The sequence below is a fragment of the Metarhizium robertsii genome (assembly GCF_000187425.2).
Source record: "Metarhizium robertsii ARSEF 23 chromosome Unknown MAA_Scf_1, whole genome shotgun sequence".
Classification (NCBI taxonomy): Eukaryota; Fungi; Ascomycota; class Sordariomycetes; order Hypocreales; family Clavicipitaceae; genus Metarhizium; species Metarhizium robertsii.
Genome location: NW_011942149.1, coordinates 2,585,468 through 2,604,680, shown reverse-complemented (window position 1 = coordinate 2,604,680; position 19,213 = coordinate 2,585,468). Strand labels below are relative to the sequence as shown.

The 19,213-nt window shown below is 51.3% G+C and overlaps 6 protein-coding genes across 6 annotated transcripts; 4 read left to right on the top strand and 2 right to left on the bottom strand.

The window, feature by feature from the left end:
- Positions 1-991: 991 nt before the first annotated feature.
- MAA_04626 (uncharacterized protein) lies at positions 992-2,125 on the top strand (the record flags this gene model as incomplete). Its single annotated transcript, XM_007822722.2, has 3 exons — positions 992-1,080; positions 1,145-1,366; positions 1,435-2,125. 3 exons carry the CDS (start codon positions 992-994, stop codon positions 2,123-2,125), a joined length of 1,002 nt encoding a protein of 333 aa, XP_007820913.2.
- Positions 2,126-2,924: 799 nt separating this feature from the next.
- On the bottom strand, positions 2,925-4,866 carry MAA_04627 (Amidase; the record flags this gene model as incomplete). Its single annotated transcript, XM_007822723.1, has 5 exons — positions 2,925-3,040; positions 3,099-3,381; positions 3,473-3,660; positions 3,737-4,760; positions 4,834-4,866. The coding sequence occupies 5 exons, from the start codon at positions 4,864-4,866 to the stop codon at positions 2,925-2,927; spliced, it is 1,644 nt and encodes a 547-aa protein (XP_007820914.1).
- Positions 4,867-9,030: 4,164 nt separating this feature from the next.
- MAA_04628 (Zn(2)-C6 fungal-type DNA-binding domain protein) lies at positions 9,031-10,776 on the bottom strand (the record flags this gene model as incomplete). Its single annotated transcript, XM_007822724.1, has 1 exon — positions 9,031-10,776. One exon carries the CDS (start codon positions 10,774-10,776, stop codon positions 9,031-9,033), a length of 1,746 nt encoding a protein of 581 aa, XP_007820915.1.
- Positions 10,777-12,313: 1,537 nt separating this feature from the next.
- MAA_04629 (haloacid dehalogenase) lies at positions 12,314-13,207 on the top strand (the record flags this gene model as incomplete). The annotated part of the gene is made up of 2 exons (XM_007822725.1): positions 12,314-12,476; positions 12,534-13,207. 2 exons carry the CDS (start codon positions 12,314-12,316, stop codon positions 13,205-13,207), a joined length of 837 nt encoding a protein of 278 aa, XP_007820916.1.
- Positions 13,208-14,314: 1,107 nt separating this feature from the next.
- Positions 14,315-15,235, top strand: MAA_04630 (Forkhead-associated (FHA) domain protein; the record flags this gene model as incomplete). Its single annotated transcript, XM_007822726.1, has 1 exon — positions 14,315-15,235. The coding sequence occupies one exon, from the start codon at positions 14,315-14,317 to the stop codon at positions 15,233-15,235; it is 921 nt and encodes a 306-aa protein (XP_007820917.1).
- Positions 15,236-17,283: 2,048 nt separating this feature from the next.
- MAA_04631 (LipA and NB-ARC domain protein) lies at positions 17,284-18,721 on the top strand (the record flags this gene model as incomplete). Its single annotated transcript, XM_007822727.1, has 4 exons — positions 17,284-17,286; positions 17,369-18,057; positions 18,132-18,381; positions 18,419-18,721. 4 exons carry the CDS (start codon positions 17,284-17,286, stop codon positions 18,719-18,721), a joined length of 1,245 nt encoding a protein of 414 aa, XP_007820918.1.
- Positions 18,722-19,213: the final 492 nt, after the last annotated feature.

Genomic DNA, 19,213 nt, shown 5'->3' with positions numbered 1-19,213 from the left:
CATTCTCTCTATTCTCGGAACCAGGCATGAACCTGCAGGCGTCTTCATCTATGACCAAGAAGTCTGGGGCCGTGTGTCTTCTTCCAGACCAGACGTTGGCCAAGCCCGTTTTTCCCACATCAAGTTGTACAACCACAGCCAAGAGCCAATGCATCTTTTTTCCCCCTTGACCGACACTGGGAAAACATGCGTCGTCACAAAGCGTGGCCAATGAGCGCAACTACGAGTCACCGTGCTCTGCGCCAATATTCCTGCCTCGCCGCGCCCTCATCAGCTCTGCCTCAGCCGCAAGCCTCGGGCGCTCTGGTGAAATCACTCACACTGGGAAAAGGCAGAATCCCACGGGGTAATAGAACCGGGGATCCAGCTCATCATTGACGGGAGATCTGGGCTCATAGCCTTTATCCCTGCTTGTTGTCGCGCACGCCAATAACGCGGATTGTCTCCAGCCGTAGGATGGCTTCTCTGGCGATGGCAGCTCATGCCTGCAGGATGAGCCTCATGCATTGCCAAGTGGGGAATCGTTGCACAAAATGTTGACATGACATGGGGTCTCGAGCAAAGATGAGGAATTGTATGCCTGGAAATAGCAGACCGGGCTGTCCCGAGACGGAGGCAGCCTAAATAAATGGGAGGCTTGCAGCCTGGTTGGTTCTGCAGTTCTATTATTCTGTTCCTTTGCTGTATGTTGGTCCATTGCTTGTTGGTGAAGGACTGAATATCCGGCTCGACTAAATACGATATTCGTTTTGGAAGAGTGACAAGAAGACTTGATTAGTACCGGCAACAGCAGACGGCACACACACGACAATTCCTTGGAATCTGCTTGGAGCAGCACCCTGCCATCTTCCATTCCCATCGTCTCGTTTGAGGCGAGGACGAGGGAGAAATGGCCAATCATCGGGCACAGGCGCAGTTTGAACGCGCGAGATGGCGAGCAGTGGTGTTGTTTCCCATATGGGCGCTTCAGCTTCTTCTCACAACATCCATGATGGGCTTGTTTGCATGGAGGCTGGGTGACACTCTGAAACATTATGATGAGCGACAGAGGGCTGGCAAAGTTCCGAGGATTGAGCTGGTGTGAGTATTCAGACCTTGAACAAATTTATTCCTTGTCATTATGCACCATCTAATCCATGAATAGATGGGAAGCAACAAACGTCGCCATGTCTTTTGTTGCGGCAACATGCACGCTCATAGAAATCGTCAAATACATGACCGAAGCCTTGACGCCGTGGACCGTGCTGTTCACCCACATTGTCAAACTAACGTGCGCTTCGGCGATCCTGGCCCTCGACGTGGTGGTTTATGCGCAAGAGAAGGAGTATCAGTCACTTGTCGGTATCGGCTTGGACGTTGCCTTGTTGTATGTGTCGAATCCTGCAACCACCTCTGATTTTCCCCTTCCCCTTCACAGCTAATCATTTTCTGTAGTATCACAGCCATCACATTGGCAATCTACGCCATTCTCACGTACAGACGGCTGTCCGCGTTTGATGACTACGTGCGCCCGGCCAACGTCAAAGGGTACGGCTTCAACGACGGCGAAGACGCGGACTTTTCCTACTCTAGCCGCCTGAGCATCCGAGGTTCCATGGATAAACGCGGCGCCGTTGGCTCACACCGTCCGAGCATCGGGTCTCTTCGATCCGTCAAAAACGAACCCGTCATCTTGAACAATATGCAACGAGCACCAAGCTACTACAGCCACGAGCGAGATACACAATTTGACGAATACGTGGCACGCCGAAGTTCGCTCGGTGCCCGGTCAGATTTCGAGCGGCGGACGAGCGGCGACTACCGACGGGACAGCCCCCCGGGAGACGTGTCGCCAGACTCGCTCGTCGTGACTGGCGTGGTGCCGAGCCGCACTCGAGGTGTTAGCATCACGCGTGAAGTTAGTTACACCAGCGACCATGTGCTGGTTGCTGTGCCCGAGGAAGAGCACGAGGCGCCGGATGAGGCTGCTCGACGGGATGACAAGACGACGTTGCTGGGGAGCAGTCGACGAAACAGCGACGAGCAAATTATGCAGCTGCACCCGGTTCTTCAAGGGGCGGATGTTCCGGAGCCGAAGTGGCAGCGGGAGGGAGTAATGCTTGATGAGAATTCGATATACCCTTGATGAACTGCGTTTTTTTTTTGTCTTGATCTCTATTTTACGGGGTTGGCGGGCGGCCATGGCTACATGCATATCCTACGTCACGAATTTGGCGTTTAGTTTCTTTGACAAGATTTATTATATTGTGCAGTGCCCTCGTTTTAGTTTCATGTCGTCAGCACTTATCCCACGTCGCACAAGGGCCTCGGCAACTCAGAGTAGCATCGTAAATGATCTGGTGGATATCCGTTATAGCAAACATCGAGGGAATCGAGAAACTTGGACCAGGGGCTCGGGCAATCAGGTGGTTCCGATCTCGCTGCCCTGTAAATGCGGCCGCGGTCCTAGTTCAATAGCGAGCTTGTTATGGACGGCCCCAAAGAACTAGTAGTAGGACTAGTACCCGAAATATCGATCGGATCACACGTCACGAAATGTGGGAACGGGGTGTCAAGTCCTAAGCGGCCGGGGTCTGGATCCGATTCCCGCCTTGGAAGACTTTAAAGCTTGGTAGACCCGCTGAGCTAAATGGACGCCAAGGAGGAGGGTTTGAAGTGACATGGATGCATTCACCTGTTTGCATGAGTAACCCCAATCTGTAAGCCGTAGCATGCGGGTCCGTTCACAAGAAAAAGCGACTGCAGAAGACGATTCTTGAAAATCATGACACAGCTAAAGGACCATTGAAATGCTGCTTCATGTTGGCAGAGTGTCTGCAAAAAAAAAAAAAAAGGCCACATGCTGGTGTCGTCATCATAAATGTGTCTTATTATTGACGGTGCCCTCCCCCCATTATTCAGAGCAATCTTCCCAAGGACGCGTTTCAACCGTTGACCACCTCGTCAATAACCCTCATTGCTCCCATGAGTCTTTCATCCTCGTGAGTCGGGGCGACTACCTGAATCGCCACAGGTAAATCATAGTACAAGTCGTTGTCATCTATTGCCAGAGTGTCAGCCGAGCCAGTCGCGTCCCCGGTGACAAGTATGCAACCTACAGAGATTCATGTTTTCCTTGTCCAGCTGATTCACGGGCTCGTAGTCTGCTGGATAAGCATCCGTCTTCAGCACTCTCCCGGCGGGAATCACGCCACTGGGATAATCCAGCAGATTCCATTGTGCGCAGTACCCCCACCACGGCTTGACATCGTGCGGCATGCCTTGGACGGACGACACTGGGCAGATGAGCACATCCATGGGCTCGCCGGAGGGTGTGGAGTTTGCGGTTTCGGCCCATTTTTGGAGATATTCGGTGCGGTAGTCGTCTCGTGCGAGATTCAGCTGGAGATGCTTGTTAGAAGTGACGGAATTCTGGTTCCCTATGCTCTTGGCCCCTGTGCGGTTGGGGGGGGGGGAGGGGGATATTCCGTACTTTCCATATCTCGTGGTGTGTTCTCTCTCTGACAATGGGATCGTCCAGCAATCGCTTTGCAGAAGGGAAGATGGGCTCGTTTCCAGCAAAGAGCGTTTGCTTAATGTCCCGACCACCGTCAGTAAAGTACAGTGGTAGTAAGATGTCGTCCCACGCCCGTTTGTGATCGTACGCCTTGAACTCGATGACTATCGCAGCATTAGTTATCTACTTCAAGTATGTTTTTTTTTCCTAACGTGTCGCAAACGCATGGTGCAGAACTACCTTCGTGTCCGGAAGCTTTCAGCGTCTTTGCTACCTCCCCAATGACCCGTGTAATATATGGATGGGGCATCACCACCTCATCCCATAGCATGACGCCGATTCGCAGCTTCTGATGGCGCATTTGGCTGCTTTGCGATACCCACGGCATGCGAAGCAGCGGCTCCTTGAGCCACGGTTTCGCATCGGAATTGACCTGGAAGAAGAGCTCCAAATCCTCGACATTGTGCGCCAGGGGACCTGCAGCGGCCATGATGGACTCCTGCCCCGACATGGTGCATTCCGATCCACGCAAGGAAACTCGCTTCGCCGAGGGCTTGAAGCCATACAAACCGCAGAATGCGGCCGGAATTCGAATCGAACCGCCGAGATCTGCACCAATCCCCAACGGGGAGCCGTGCATGGCAAGAAGCGCCCCCTCGCCGCCGCTGGAGCCTCCGGGGCCAATTTTATTATTCCACGGGTTGACGGTCCGGCCGTAAATGTTGTTTACCGTATCCAGCGTCATCATGCACTGGGGGTTGTTCGTCTTGCAGTACATGATTGCGCCGGCGTTGCGCAGAACCTCGACCAGTTGGGCATCCTGGTCTCTCGCAGGGTTCCGCGCAAAGGAGATGTACCCAGCTGTGGTGTGCTGGCCCTTGATGTTGATTTGGTCCTTGATCGAGACGGGCACCCCGTGCAAAGGCCCAATTGGCCTCCCCGTAGTCTTGAGCATATCGTCCAGCTGCCTGGCCTGCTCCATTGCCTCTGTGAAAAATATCTCGGTCAAGCAGTTCGTCAATTGCTGCGCAACGGCGGCCTGGTGACAGAATGCCTCTGTTACCTGGATACATGACAGCTCATGGTTCCGGATCTTGGCAGCCAGCGCTGCAGCGCCGAGGGCTGTGATTTGCATCTCATTATACGACAAGAGGCGCGGTAGCAAATCTATGGGACGGGTAGTCGAGCGGATTGTCTCGTCGAGCTTCAGAGGTGGAATTGTCCATCTCGTCGGGATAGCGGCTGCTCGTCTTCTCTGAAAGCGCTGCGTCGACGTGTTGGCATGAGCTGTGTTTTCAATGGCACGCACGCCAGCCAGACGCAAACGAAATACATACCTCAGCCAGGCCCTGCCACGAAACGCCATTCATCTTCAACGATCCCGTTTCGCACCCGCGAAACCGCCAACTCGTAGACTTGGGAAACGGAGAGGCGAAAATGGTCACGGGCCCAAGGGTTCTCGGAAAGGTGCTAAAAGGCGTCGTTCCCACAAGATCCTCTTTTACCAACGCCGCCAAAAAAAACTGCCAACTAAGCCGCCCTATTTAAAGCCCGACCCATCTCCTCCGGATGTACATGTATGGATGGACCTTGGGAGACCTTGTAACACATCTTGTTGCAAGTGTCTCCGCATCTTCTCTGCGGAGTCGTCGCGCAGCGTGCGCGCAGGCTTGAACCAGTCAAACAAGGGCTGCAATGATGAAGTCTTGGCGAAGCAACATAGACAGGCCAACGGTCAACTAACTGTTCGTCGCCTGACAGATTTTGGCTATTGCTCGCAATATCGGTACTACATGCACACACACATGGTGGGGAAGCGAGGTGCACTCACCGCACTGAGAGGTCAAGTTGCGTCATGTTGTGCCGCAACGCAATGCGACATTGTACCGAATAGGGTTGGCAAAATTAATAGTTTAGACACACGCACACATTGCTGAGCTGCCACTCTGCGGTGTGCATCGAGGCCGTTGTACATGGGTCACGAGGCTCCAAGAAATTGTCTGTGCTTTGATGCGGTTTGGTAATGCATGCAGTGTGCGTGGAGAAGCCTGACAGGGGGGCTGCTTGAGATGCGGAGAAGATGGAAGCCATTTTGCCGTGCGCAGGTCTAATTTTTGTAACGGACCAGGATTTTAGCTAATAATAAGTCCTTTTTTAAGAGATATATATACTTATAAAGAAATTATATAATAATAAAATTACTTAAAAATTTAAAGATATATAAGTATATAAAAATATATTAGTTATTTTCACTCTAAAAAAGTATCTTCAAGTATCATAAAAAGCGGGTTAAATACTACATCAATTGGACCTGCGCACATTCAAAGGGGTAAATGTCATCTGTCGACTCAAGTGGGCCTGTTCTCGGTCGTCAGGTAGACAAAAAAACTCGATCCCTGTGAGCAGCACGGAGAGCCAGGAAATGGGCTTTTCCAATGCGACACGAAAAGTGAAGCTTCTGAGCAACAGCCGAAAAGTTGCAAAGAGTGCATCATGACCCGAAACAGCCACCATTACCCTACCACTTCCGCCTTGTCCAGATGAGGATTTGTTCCGATGGCTGAACAACTATCATCACTGATTGTCTAGGACGATGGGACGACGGTTTCTCTGGGGTTTGCTCAAGAGCGCCGATTTGTCAACACTTGTACCGTAAAGGCCCTTGGACACCATGAGCCTTGCAAATCCCTTGCTGACCAAGACATTGCCCATAGGATGCTCTGGAGTCGGAATAAGGGCATTCCCCATGAACTTTCTCAGCTCAATGTGAGTTCTCCAATGTATGCAAATCTAGAGAAATGATACCGACAGATCATCACTTTGATGATAGATGGAAGCCCTACTATCCTTCCTTTGTTGCAGATTTGCCTCTTTTACACGTGTTTGGCCAAGAGGAAGTAGAGACGGATGCCAAGACTGTGGTTTTGAGCAATTCAGTGATTGAGCGATGGACATATGGACCGGGATAGGGCCATACCGATCGCACTGGCTGTCATCCAGCCCTTTTCTTAAAATGATGCCCAAGATGGAGCAATGGAGTTGTTGTTGTGTAATCTCCATCATGCTGTTCGGGTATTTACGTGCACTCCTGCAGTAGCTCGGTTCTGTTACAGAATAAAGTAGCAACAACCAAGTCTGATGCCGTAAGCCCAAGGACAATAATCGGTCAGGAACTGGGCTGTTGCTGCATTTGTGCAAGCTGCAACCAACCAAACACGGACAAACATGATAAGGAAGACTACAGATGAGCTTGCCCTTTGTGTCAATGGGCGAAGAATCATCCCAAGCATCGCTCGTCCATCTAGACGTTGATCCGAAGACACGTAACGTGGTATGCACAGGGCGTTGATCAAAGCAAATCCGTACGTTAGGCCTGTAGGAAAGTCGGGGACGATATCTGGCGGAGGAAACATGCGGAAGCTGGTCATGGTGCCAAGGTTGAGCAAACGGAGGAGAATAGTCTCAGCCCAGAAACGGGGCAAGCCGATGTACTCGAAAACGTAGAGGAGGAGTCTCAGCAGAGACATCCAAAGGGACTCCATATCGCGGTGTCGGGTGTGGACGGTGACGCTGATTCATTGGGCCATGAGGAGAGGAGACGATTGTTTCTCCGAGTAACAAGTGTTCTTCACAGGGTCGACTTGGAATGCAGACGAGACCTCGCTGATATACTGCTTTTCGGCGTAAGTCCCCGGCACAAATTTGCTTCCATGATGACGGTGGCTGAGGCTATCGCGAGACGGCTTTAGCTAGCAGGCCGCGACGCAGCACCAATTTCGCTGGTGTGTCTGACGCTTCATAATACGTAGACGGTTTTTCTGGTCTCTTACTATTCTTGGCTTAATATAGCCTAATACTGTGTCATCAGATATTGCGCCTACACGGTACTCGTATCATGCTTGTACTGTCATTTGACTCGAGAGCGAAACAATAATCCCCTTACCTGCGGTGGACAATGCTAGTGGATACTGTCAGGTAATTTTCGGATCAATCGGATTAGTCTTTAACCACTCTTCTGCTGGGGGGGCTATTTTGCTGCTTGACAGGGATTCTAGCTTCGGACAAAGGGAGCATGGCGTCCAAGTGCTCGAAATATACCAATTAGTTGGGGAAAGTCGCCAATCTCATCTGGAATGATCGCCCGTCTCTATTCCTAGTCTAGAGTTCTCTGTACGTAAAACCCCTGGCGGTCCAGGAAACCCCATGTGGAAGAGGCCCGCGCCAGTGGCCGACAATTTCCAAGACGCATCGGGGTATGTCCGAGAAAGATGTCCATTGAAGTTGGCGGTGAAGAGCGGTGCTTTTGCAGAGTCTGAGCTTGAGCTTCCTCCCTCTCAAGACTTATCAAATGTTAACCTGTAATCTCTACATGCTAACGGAACACGGTGTTGTGCTACGTCCCGGCGGCAGTTTCATTCTCACCACGAGAAGCATCGTGGGTATGGAGTAGCTCGAGGGGTAGAGCTTACTATATCGGCATTTGTGGTGCTTGCCGAGGGAACCTTGTTGTCCACGTCAGAAGAATTAGTGATTGAAAATATTGCGAATCTAGAGGCTTGTCTAGTCCAGCCCAGTGCTTTTCTGCTCGCGACACCAGAGCCTCGGAAGCAGGATCTATCACCGCATTGGCAATAAACGCAATATGATCGAGAAAATATGATCAACCGATGCCCATACCGATATCGTAGCATTCTTGTCTTTATTTAAAGAGATGTGGAGCTGGTCATATCACCCAGTAGCAACGTGTTGGGGAGTATTCTGGTCTTGATGTAGGCATGTGTCCAATACCTTGACTCGGCCATTGTTTGGAAGGGGTCCAAGGTTTTGCTGTTATGGCCCCAAAAAAGGGCCTGATGCCTGATTCTGCTAGCCACAGATCTTCGTATTGGTCAGGGACACGTACAGATGTTCGCCAAATCAACGATACACGTATAGTAGGGGTTGATCTCGGTTCCAGAATTTTCTTCCAGTTGCCTGCGCAATGTCCCTAATCGCATAAACAGTAGACAAAACGCGGGTCGGGAGAGCATCATTTCTAAGTGAAACATTACTCCAAGATACCTACGGCACCGTGTCACGCCATCACAGCGCTGTCGCCTTCACTCCTGCTTCCAGTTCTGAGCGGTGCCAACGTTCCGTGATTGGGGGCACAGTACAACCGTACGTCTCGTGTTGATCAAGTTGACCATAGCCTTGCATGCACGCTCTCGCTTGAGCTCTATCCGGGGCCTATACATCACGTTTACGCTTCTCGGTTATACCACCGCGGTACCAAAGGAAAAATAAAGGGCCAATGCTTTTGTGTACTGAAATGGATATTCCCGAGACCGTGGATTGCGAGTTGACGAGTATCGTAAGCCAAGGCGGTACAATAAATGCGATGGTCGCTTTATAATATCTCCTGCTGCTTGCCCTTCATCTTAAGGAACCAGATTAGCTGAAATTAGCCTTTCACACTCCTCGTAATCAACTCGGCCGAATAGTCGTCCTTGTTCCCATGCATATTCCAATGTATCTAAAAGTCGTGAGACATGCTAGACCGACACAACACCGTTAGTTGAGGGAATTGGTGAGACAGGAGATGAAGAGGCACCAACCTTGAAACCAAAGCCCCTCATAGCTGCCAACCGCTCTCTTATACTCTGTTGCTGCCCAGGATCAACCGTGGCAATCCCAGCCGTCAAAAGTGGCCAGAGCACAGCCAGCTGGTTGATGCCGGACTGAAAGCCGAGAATTAGAGTTAAAATGCGAGACACTGTTGCTGCAACTGTCGGGTCAGTTGCAGCGTTCCCGATTCTGCGTGCTTTAACCGTCTCCAAATGAACGGCACAGGACAAAGAGTATATCTGAATGCATGAAGCGGCAGTCAGGGTCTCAAATTCCTCGGGTGTAGCATCCGCTGGCATGGAATCTAGCTGGTGCAATCGTAGATAAATGTCAGGTGCTGACTCTTGCCAGTTCCGCAGCCTGTAGGACAAGTCATTGTAGTACATATCTTTCTGGTGCTGTGCCAATCCTCCCCTTTCCATCTTGACAAACTTGCTTATATCTGTCTGGATAGACATGATTCGTGACCATGATTGACGTATTTGAGCCATCGTGCGGTCGGTTGGTGACCGAACCGTGGCGAAACTAGGGACCCCCATATTATATTCCCATCCGCCCCCGAAAGTTTCCCAATAGTCACCCTGTATGAATGGCCCGTCACCAGTTGCCAAAGATGCAGCAACATCTAGATACGCCATTAGAGAAACCAGAAAACGCCGTAGTGGAAGAGTGTGCGACACGCTAGACAACTCCATACCACTGCTTTTTGCGGTAGGACTTGACGGAGGGCCAACTCGTGGACTGTACAGGGATTGGAATATCTGCGCAGCTCCGGCGAGATGAATCCTCCAAGACGCATCGTTGGATGATATCTTTTCGAACATGCATAGAAGTAGGGTGGTTGCTAAAAGCTCCAACGTAGGGTGGCCTTGGTTAAACGCCACAGTATCGCGAAGCTGTGTGACAACATTGCCATACGCTTTCACCGCTGCACTGTGATGAACTTGACGATTTCGAGTTTCCGGTAAGCCGGCAATATGCATGGCACCAAAGGCCTTCATGACATCTCGAAGCAAACCAGAGTTGCTCATCAGACCCGGGAGCTGTCGGTACGGATTTGAGTTTGCAGGAGTGTCATAGATGATGAGATAGGATGAGACAGTTTCCAGAAAATGGCGCAAATAGAAGTTGTCGTTGAAACCAATTTGCCGTGGCACGTCGGTGGCTTCACACCAGTAGACGGGCGACGCCATGTATTGACCTTTGACAGGGAATCTGGCATGTTTGTAATTACAGGCGAAGTCTTCTGATATGAACGATAGGCTTGATGGTGGAGTTTTTGACCCTGCAGGGGACATTGTACTCATCACCGCGACACCATCAATGGAAGATGATTCCTGAGCGCTGGTCTCATCCGAACCATCTTCACCACTTGACGCTGAGTCGGATCTACTGGATGCTCGTGGTTCTGAGGACGCAGCTGCGACCTTGGCTCTCTTGTCAGCCTTCGGTCCCGGGGTCCCGGCGTGTCTGACGGCCTTGAAGACAAATTTGCGGTCGAAGTTGCAAGGGAGGTTTAGACGAGTGCAGTTTGAGCAAGAAGGTGCGCCTTCATCACATTTGACATGCCTCCGGCGACAGTTGATGCAACCCGTGAAGACTCTGGAATGCCATTTTCGTTGTCGCACGGGTGCTAAAGCCTCTGGCCTTGCGTCGGGATCCGGCTTCACCATCGCTTTGATGTCATTGCTGTCCACGGCATGGAAGATACCACCAACGCTTGCGTCAAAAAGTTGCCAACAGCCGTTAAGGAAGGCCAGACCATCGAACGGAGGGCTGGAGCTGAAGTCTTGCCTTGCGTGGCAGTGGCAGTGGCAGTGGCAGTGGGTGAAGGGTCAACGTTGAAGGCGACTCCGTCTGGTATTTGAATTTGAAGAGCACATACATAAATCGTCGTCGCATCATCACCTCACTGCGTCGCCGGCAAAGCCACCTGGGAAGTAGTATGTTCAAAGTTACAGGCACAACAGTGGTCGCTCCTGCCAGCGGAAAAGTCCGTTGGCCCATCACGTGGAACCCGGTTGGGCGCAAAATCTGGAGGTTCCTCAGTTACGAGGGCGGGTTACACTCTGGCCTCCTACTACGTACCTAGGTATGTACTCCATCCCAGCATGGCATCCCAGAATCTAAGGGTGCGAAGCGCGAGGTTAGAGAGAGGCTACATGTCACCGTAGCCTCATGTACGCCACTATCGGGGGTCCTGCGTGGTATCGTATCGTCTCGAGGCAAGATTGGTGGAAACGAATTGATTGGCTACGGCAAGGTGATGATTCTTTGACTGACCGAGATGTTTTTTTGGGCCAGCTCAATGTTTACATTTACCTTGTTGGCGAAAGCAAGTGGGTATGTTTTCGATTTGAGACCGTTATAGTACTTGGCAAAATGTCCACTGACCCAAAGAAAATGGAAACGTAGTTTGGCGCTTTGAGAGTTTCTTCACCAAGATCGGCCTGGTATCGCACCTTATCTACGTACTAAACCGTCGTTCGCCGAATAACCTTGCATGTCTAGCTCACGTCTCACATCACCCGCATCGGCGATCAGATGAAAGACTCCCACGTAGTGAGGATCAATTCACCAGCCCCAGTAAATTGGTCTTGCCACCCAAGAAGCCAGACTGAGAATGGGCGACTGCTGAGATGCGAACAATGAAGGCAGAATATAAACCCGGCCTTTTTTTCTTTTTTAATGAAAAGAAAATGACTGGGGCGCTATTTATCATTGCAGCAATAACATACATGCCCATGTTTCATGGGCACCGATAAGGTTCAGGAGTAACTATTGTTGAACCGGAACCGGAACCGAAACCGAAACCGACCCGTGACGGGACATTGTGGTAGCCAAAAACCTTCCGATGTTTTTCTACCCGAGAACGAGCGCCTGGTGTCTGGTATTAGTTAATCAGTCAGTCACTGAGCCTGATGACTCAGTTATCTGGTCGAATGGTCTGCAACGGACCATCGACTTTTGTAGCCTTTCACCAATTTTAATGAACCTCTTGGCCATTCCCCACAATATTGGAAGAAATAATAACCCAAGAGCATTGTAGAAGATATCAATATTTCGAAGCTGCCTGTCTGCTCTGCGATCTGTTATTCCGCCTCCATCTACCAGACTCGCTGCCGTCCAGACCCGACGCATTGGTGCTGAGCACCGAGCCGTAATCAACTGCATAGGCGGAACCAAAACCTAGTCGGCCTTCAAGTCCAAATGGCTAAAACCGTCATTGCGTTTGATCTCTACGGCACATTATTGTCGACTGAGTCGATTGCAAATGAGCTGGCCAGGATCTATGGCGAGGATGAGGCCAAATTAATCGCCACCCAGGCAAGGCGATACCAGCTCGAGTACACCTGGCGCATTAATAGCATGGGTAAGTAAAAACAATACCCCACCTTGAAGACTTGAAAAATTACGTGTGTGTATGCAGACGATGTAGCCTTTGACACTGGGGATATACATTCAAGCATGTTGCGTAGCACAAGCGGTGATGCTACGCTGTTCACGCCGCGTCCAGTAACTGACGACCAGGTAGGCCTATACCGATCATTCTCCGAATTGACCAGACACTCTTTTCGCCAGGCAACTGCAGAAATCGGCCTAGAACTTTCCAGGGACCAAGAGGAACGCATCCTTGATGCTTATAATGGACTAGACACATTCCCAGATGCAGACAAGGGTCTCGCGCTTGTGTCGCAAACGCCTTCTCTTAAACCGTATATATTTTCCAACGGAACAATGGCGATGATTACTTCTTCGCTCAAGACCTCGCCGTCGCTGGCCAAGTCGGGAACGACATTCTCGGAGTCTAATATTGTCAGTGTCGATCCCCTCGGCGTGTTCAAACCAGATCCTCGGACGTATAGACACATGGCTGAGATGGCTGGTTTGACACATCAGTTGGACAAGGTCTGGCTTGTGAGTTCGAATCCCTTTGATGCTGCGGGTGCTGTTGCCGCCGGACTGAGGAGCGTTTGGGTAGGCCGACAGGGAACTGGGTGGATTGATGGACTGGGCGGTGCGCTTGGTGTCAGTCCAACGGCAGTCGTTGGGAGTGTCGAAGAGGCTGTGAGAGAGATTATCAGGTTGGACGGTTTGGATTAGGCGTACGTGCAAAATGGAGAGAGTTTCGACCGATGCCCAGTAACAATAAACGATATATAAACAGGAGACTTTGGATCCTCCAAGTCTAGAGAAACATGACTTGACCGTGCTCGAATCCTGACTCAATTGGACTTCACTTGCCATGAAACCGTGACGGCATTCAATAGCACTGGGACGTAGCCCCGATGCGCCTATTGATACTGCTAAGAACCACCACAAGCAATCCGAGACCTCGTTCTTGGACGGGACAGCTTCTTCCTTCATCTGTCTTAAAGTACGTTATGATAAGGCGACAGAGAAAAACGGGAGTCCTGACGGCTCTAGAAAGAAGGGGTCAGCTGCAGCTATTGTTGCGAGAGGGCATAGCATCACTTGGTCTTAGCAAGTCCCGCGGTCAGATGTGCCTGGTGTTGAACCAACGCGTTCACATGATAAAGTCTAACTTGGAAACCGAGTGATTCCAAACTCGATGCTGCAAATTGACAGGATTCGCGTCATGCTGGAGTACGTACCTTGAAGTTTAATATGTGGCTGCTGACATGGGTACTGAGGCTAGTCGCTAGCGATCGATGCCAAGTGAGTCAACTGTACATATTGACACGCTGTCAGTTGGATGCTTCAAATTCCGCAAGTCCGGCAGGCAACATTGAAGCGGCCGTCAATGCTTCTGGCGCTAAACAGGAGCCTCGGCCCCTGTCACAGCGGCTGCAGGGGCCGTGACTCCCGGCACTATGTTGTCAATTATGTCTGGTGCTCATTGACATGTCAATTGACCCACTAACATTGAAGCCAGGCACCATGTCAGTTGAGATTTCCATCTCCGCTGAGCGGTGGCCATTTGATTGGCTGGCAGACGCTTGCGGATCCGCACCTACAGACGCGCTGCTTGCTTGACCTTCGGCATGAGCTGGTCATAGCCTTCGCATTCGCTTGAACTCTCTGATCCAACAGCTTGTGCGGTGCCAAACTCCCGCCAGCCTTTCTTGTTCCGTAGAGAGCGATCGAAGCACGGAGCATCGGCCTGGGTGCCTGCTACTTCACGTGCAGGCATCTTTTGTCAAACCTTACGAAGCTTAACGAACAAACACAGTCAAGCCACAAGCAACAATGGCTCCAGTTGGCGACTATGCCGACAGACCTACTCAACGGCCGGCACGCGACGACGACATGGACAGAAGAGACAGCCATAGAAGCTCACGGAGAGCTCCAGATGGCGGCCGCCAGGAACGACAAAGGTCCCGTGACAGAAGGCGGCGCTCACGAACCCCAGACTCTCCCGGCCGGCATCGCCGTCGCCGGCATCGGTCCCACGATGGAGAGCGTGAAAGGGGCAGTGGCGGCAACCTTGACAGCCGATCCGGCAGGCAAGAAAGAGCTCGTAACGATGAGCGTTCAGATGGCCGAAGACGGCGCAGAGATGATGGCGAATCGGATGAGGACCGTCGAAGAGACCGTCGAAACCCTGTGAAGCAAGGAGGGCCATTGCCGTCACAAGAAGACTCCTTCGCCATTGTGAAAGGGGAAGAGCCGGAGAAGCCCAAGGAGAAGCCTAATTTTGGCAGCTCGGGAGCACTAGCCGCAGCGTCCAACTCGGTTGCTCAGGCCGATGGGTCATCTATTGTCCTCAAGTACCATGAACCACCGGAAGCTCGGAAGCCGCCGACCCGAGACCAGTGGAAGCTCTTCGTCTTCAAAGGAGGCGACATTGTCGATACTATTGATCTCAGCTTGCGAAGCTGCTGGTTGGTTGGACGGGAGATGGCAGTTGTGGACTTGCCAGCCGAGCACCCCAGCATTAGCAAGCAGCACGCCGTGATACAGTTTCGTTACACGGAAAAACGAAACGAGTATGGAGACAAAATTGGCCGAGTGAAGCCGTACTTGATCGATCTGGAAAGCGCCAATGGAACCGTACTGAATGATAGCAAAGTTCCTGATAGTCGGTACTTGGAACTGCGAGACAAGGATATGATTCAATTCGGGAACAGCACAAGAGAATACGTTGTCATGCTGGCACCCAGAGATTAAGATTTGATTTTGCAACATTGTTCCCCTTTTTTTTTCTGTACGCCCTTGTTCACGTGTCTTTTCAAACATCGGACGAACCACTTTTCATGCATACGATCTAAACTCCTATGCATCTTGCTGTACTGGTTGACATCTGACAAGGAATTCCTGAGAGAGCAGGACGTCGATGCCGCAGGCACAATCGAGCTTACCGATGCTAGGCTCGTATTTATGCACCCACATGAACCAACGGTGTCACCAACATGCGCCCAAACAAATAATGGAAGCAAGGACCACGGACGAATGATGTGGCTGAGAGTGCTGCCACCATCTTGTAGAACCGTCTTGGCTAGTTATATCCACGCACACAATGCTATGCCAAGGTTGCACCGAATGTCGTGGGTAAAGGATGAAGAGGTGACTTGAAGCTGGCTCTTGTCCCGTCGTAACACGCGCGCCCCTGACATGTCGATGGGGAATACTTGAAGAAACCTTTGCTCGAGAAGTATCATGCACCTGGAATATGTCGACATGTCGATGCGCTGGATGAATTCTTGGAGCAGCACATGCAAGTCCTTGAAGATGTGGGCCCTCATACGCGCCATCTGAGTTCAGTTCGTCCTGCATCACAGGCAACAGTCGCAACTGACAACCGGAGATGCAGGCCTCTCGCAGGGTCGTGTGCCCATCCAGTCTGCTTGCGCACCAATCAGAGGACAAGAATCGAAAGACGACAGCAGAGTCCAGAACTAGAGGCGAACTCGGCAGAAGGTGATGGGTGATTCCAAACGGTGGTGGTGACACCAGATCAGGCCTCCGAGCCTTAAGTGCGCTGGAAAGTTACGTCGATGTAACCGCGCAACTTTTAGCCTTTTCACGCTCTGAAAGACGGCGCCGGCCCGTCAGAACAGCCAATCAATTCACTTGCGGCATGAATGTGGGTGACGACGCGTCTGGTGCCGCCGTCATTGTTCACGTCCGGCGAAACCAGAGGTACCATGGCCAATGACTGTGTGAGATGACTGAGGTTCGTCTAGATGGAAGTTGTGTACGGAGTACGGAGTATGCACACCACCGATATGGATATGGCCTTCCAAGCAACCTCAACAATGCGTGGGGCTTGGATACGGGGTCTCGCCAAGCGTGATGAGATGAGAAAGGGTCGTCAACTGCGGCTGTCGCATGTGTCAGTCGTCACATCGCAGCACTGAGCCTGGTTGAGTGGGAGTTTTGCACAAATGCGCGTGCATCTCAGATGCCTGCGTCAAGTCACCTCAACGACAACAACAACACAACAACACCACAACAGAGCCCAATTCCTCACCTCCAAATATATCATGGCGAGAGGTAGCCTGCGGAACAATACACCAACTGCCCAGTTAAATCCGTGTTTGCAGTTTCTGCCTTTTAGTTGGCACCTTGCCACTCGTTAGATATCTCCGGAGGAGGGTGCGGTTCTTTCGGCCGAATATCCTGCATTAGCACGGAGGTGACTGTGATGGCCCGGACGATGTCAAACTCATGCTACTGGCTAGTCCTTGTGATGCCGGCCGCCAGTCTCCCCTGTGGATTCGTAATGGCAGACGACGGGTAGTCTATTCTTGGTCCGTTCTGGCATGTGGGGGATTCAATGAAACCTTGAGGGCACATGCCCATGTACGCCGTACGATAGTTTCTTCGATTCGGCCCTGTGATGGATCCTCACGTTGCTGTCCGCCTAAATCCGGTCTCTCTCTTTGGACGTGCCGCTCCACCGGCCGGCTCGATTCGACAAGGTGCAAGGTTTTTGTCCCTCGGCTCCGTGACGAGTGAAGGGGTGAAAGGGTGAAAGGGTGAAAGGCTTGGGGATTTCACGGCTGTCACGTTTGTGTATAAAGACTTGAGATGCCGTCGTCCAACAAGGTGAAGAGAATAAAACAGAACCATTCCAGACAATCAGACAAGCTTGATAGAATTGTATTTTGCTCGTTACGACCGCTACTGCTGATAAAGGACAGAAGCAGTTGTTATACGTGTTATTTCCCCCCTTTCCTTGTCTTGCTTTCACTCGTTGCGTTAAACTAATCACAATGGTACGTCATCCACGGCCCTCTCCTTCTCCTAGTGCTCCTGGCCTCCCATATGATTGATTACTCACCCTGATAATCGTCGCAGGGCTTCGAACGCAACATTTCTCGCTACGAAACCTCAGCCGTCTACTCCCACCCAGACGCCAAGGTAGACATCGTCCTCGTCCACGGCCTCAACGGCAACCCGGAAAAGACATGGACCGCCAGCAACGGCACCTTCTGGCCTACCGATCTCCTGCCCGAGTCCCTCAGGGGCGTCCAAGCCAACGTCCTCGTCTACGGCTACAACGCCGATGTGTACTCGCGCAAGAACGACCGCAGCGCAAGCGACAACTTCATACACCAACATGCCCAGACACTCATTACGAACCTCACTCTGTACCGGAAGAGCGAGGGCACTTTTCGAAACCCCATTATCTGGGTCTGCCACAGCCTGGGCGGCATCTTGGTGAAGCGCGCGCTGCTGTACTCGAATGACTTGCGCATGACACGCCATCAAGACTATCGATCCATCTATGTGTCTACATTTGGCCTCGTCTTCCTCGGCACCCCGCATGTAGGATCAGACGCCGCTACGTGGGGGCTCATGCTGCAGGGCATGGCGGATGCCATTATGCCCAGGAAGTTGTTCGAGTCCGAGTCGGTGCTGCTCAAGACCCTCAAGAAGGACAACGAGACGTTGGCGAATATCAACAACCACTTCCTCGACATCTACCAGCGGTTCAGGATTCACATGGTCCACGAGAACCACAAGACTGACATTAAAGGCACCAAGTACGTGTAGCTTAGCCTTCTTGTCCCTTTGCTCCCAAGCCACAAGGACAAAATACTAATACAAGCCGGTTCAGGATCACAATTGTCGATGCCAACTCGGCAAGCCCCCAACTGCCCGGGGTAACATACTACGGCGTGGAGGCGACACACTCGCAAATGTGCAAGTTTGCTAGCAAAAACGCCCCTGGTTTCCGAGCCGTGTCAACCGACATTCGCCAATGGGTCCAAGATGCGCCGGCTCTCATCAATGTGCGCTGGGAAGCAGAAGAGCAGGACAAGGCTACTCGCATGCGACACGAGATCCATGAACGAATGTCCCCATTTGTAAGTCGTACCATGGCTGCACTCTTTACTTCAAAAGCAAAAGAAGCAATATCTAATTAGGATGCCAAAGATGTCTCCGTCTTCGCCATACATGACTCCGTCCTCACCATTCGTATCGCCATCTTCGCCACGCCGAGGAAGCGACCTGTCCAACATGTCGTCGCTGTCACTCAGCGACGGATCCAACCTTTCTTCGGTATCCCTCTCTTCGTCCCATGTTCCGCGGACGTTTCTCGCCGCGCCGCCGAGGCAGGATGTTGTCCCGCCAAAGATTCCTACCGTGATTGTGTTGGATGAGATGGGCGCCGTGGCGGAGCGGTTTTACAAGCTGAGGAAATAGGAGGGCTTGTCTTTTTTTTTTTTCCCTTGGCAAAAAAACAAAAAGTGCAATTTTTAGTTTTTCCACGTCTGTGTTTTTAGCTAGTTGGCTTGCCGGGATTGTTTGGGTCTGCTTTTAAAGAGAAAATGCCTGCAAAGGCCATGCATTGTCCATGATGATGTTTTTACTACTAGGCATATATATTAGAATGCTCACAGGGCTAATTTTCTATTTCTACACACGGTGCTAATTTCTTGCGTAATTTGACAATGTAGATTACATTATTTTGGAAGACTACTCTTGTCCTTGTGGTCTTGGAGCAGCATCAGAGCAGCAAGACAGCGATTGATGGTGGAAGCGTCAGTGTATGTACTGTAATTTCATTTGACTACAGAGCGAAACAATTGAACATTAATAGTATGTATACGAGGGCTACACGATGGCGCATGATAGATACATGGCTCGTATAACACCGGAATGTCTGCCGAGGCGGGCTCACCATGTCACGACGGC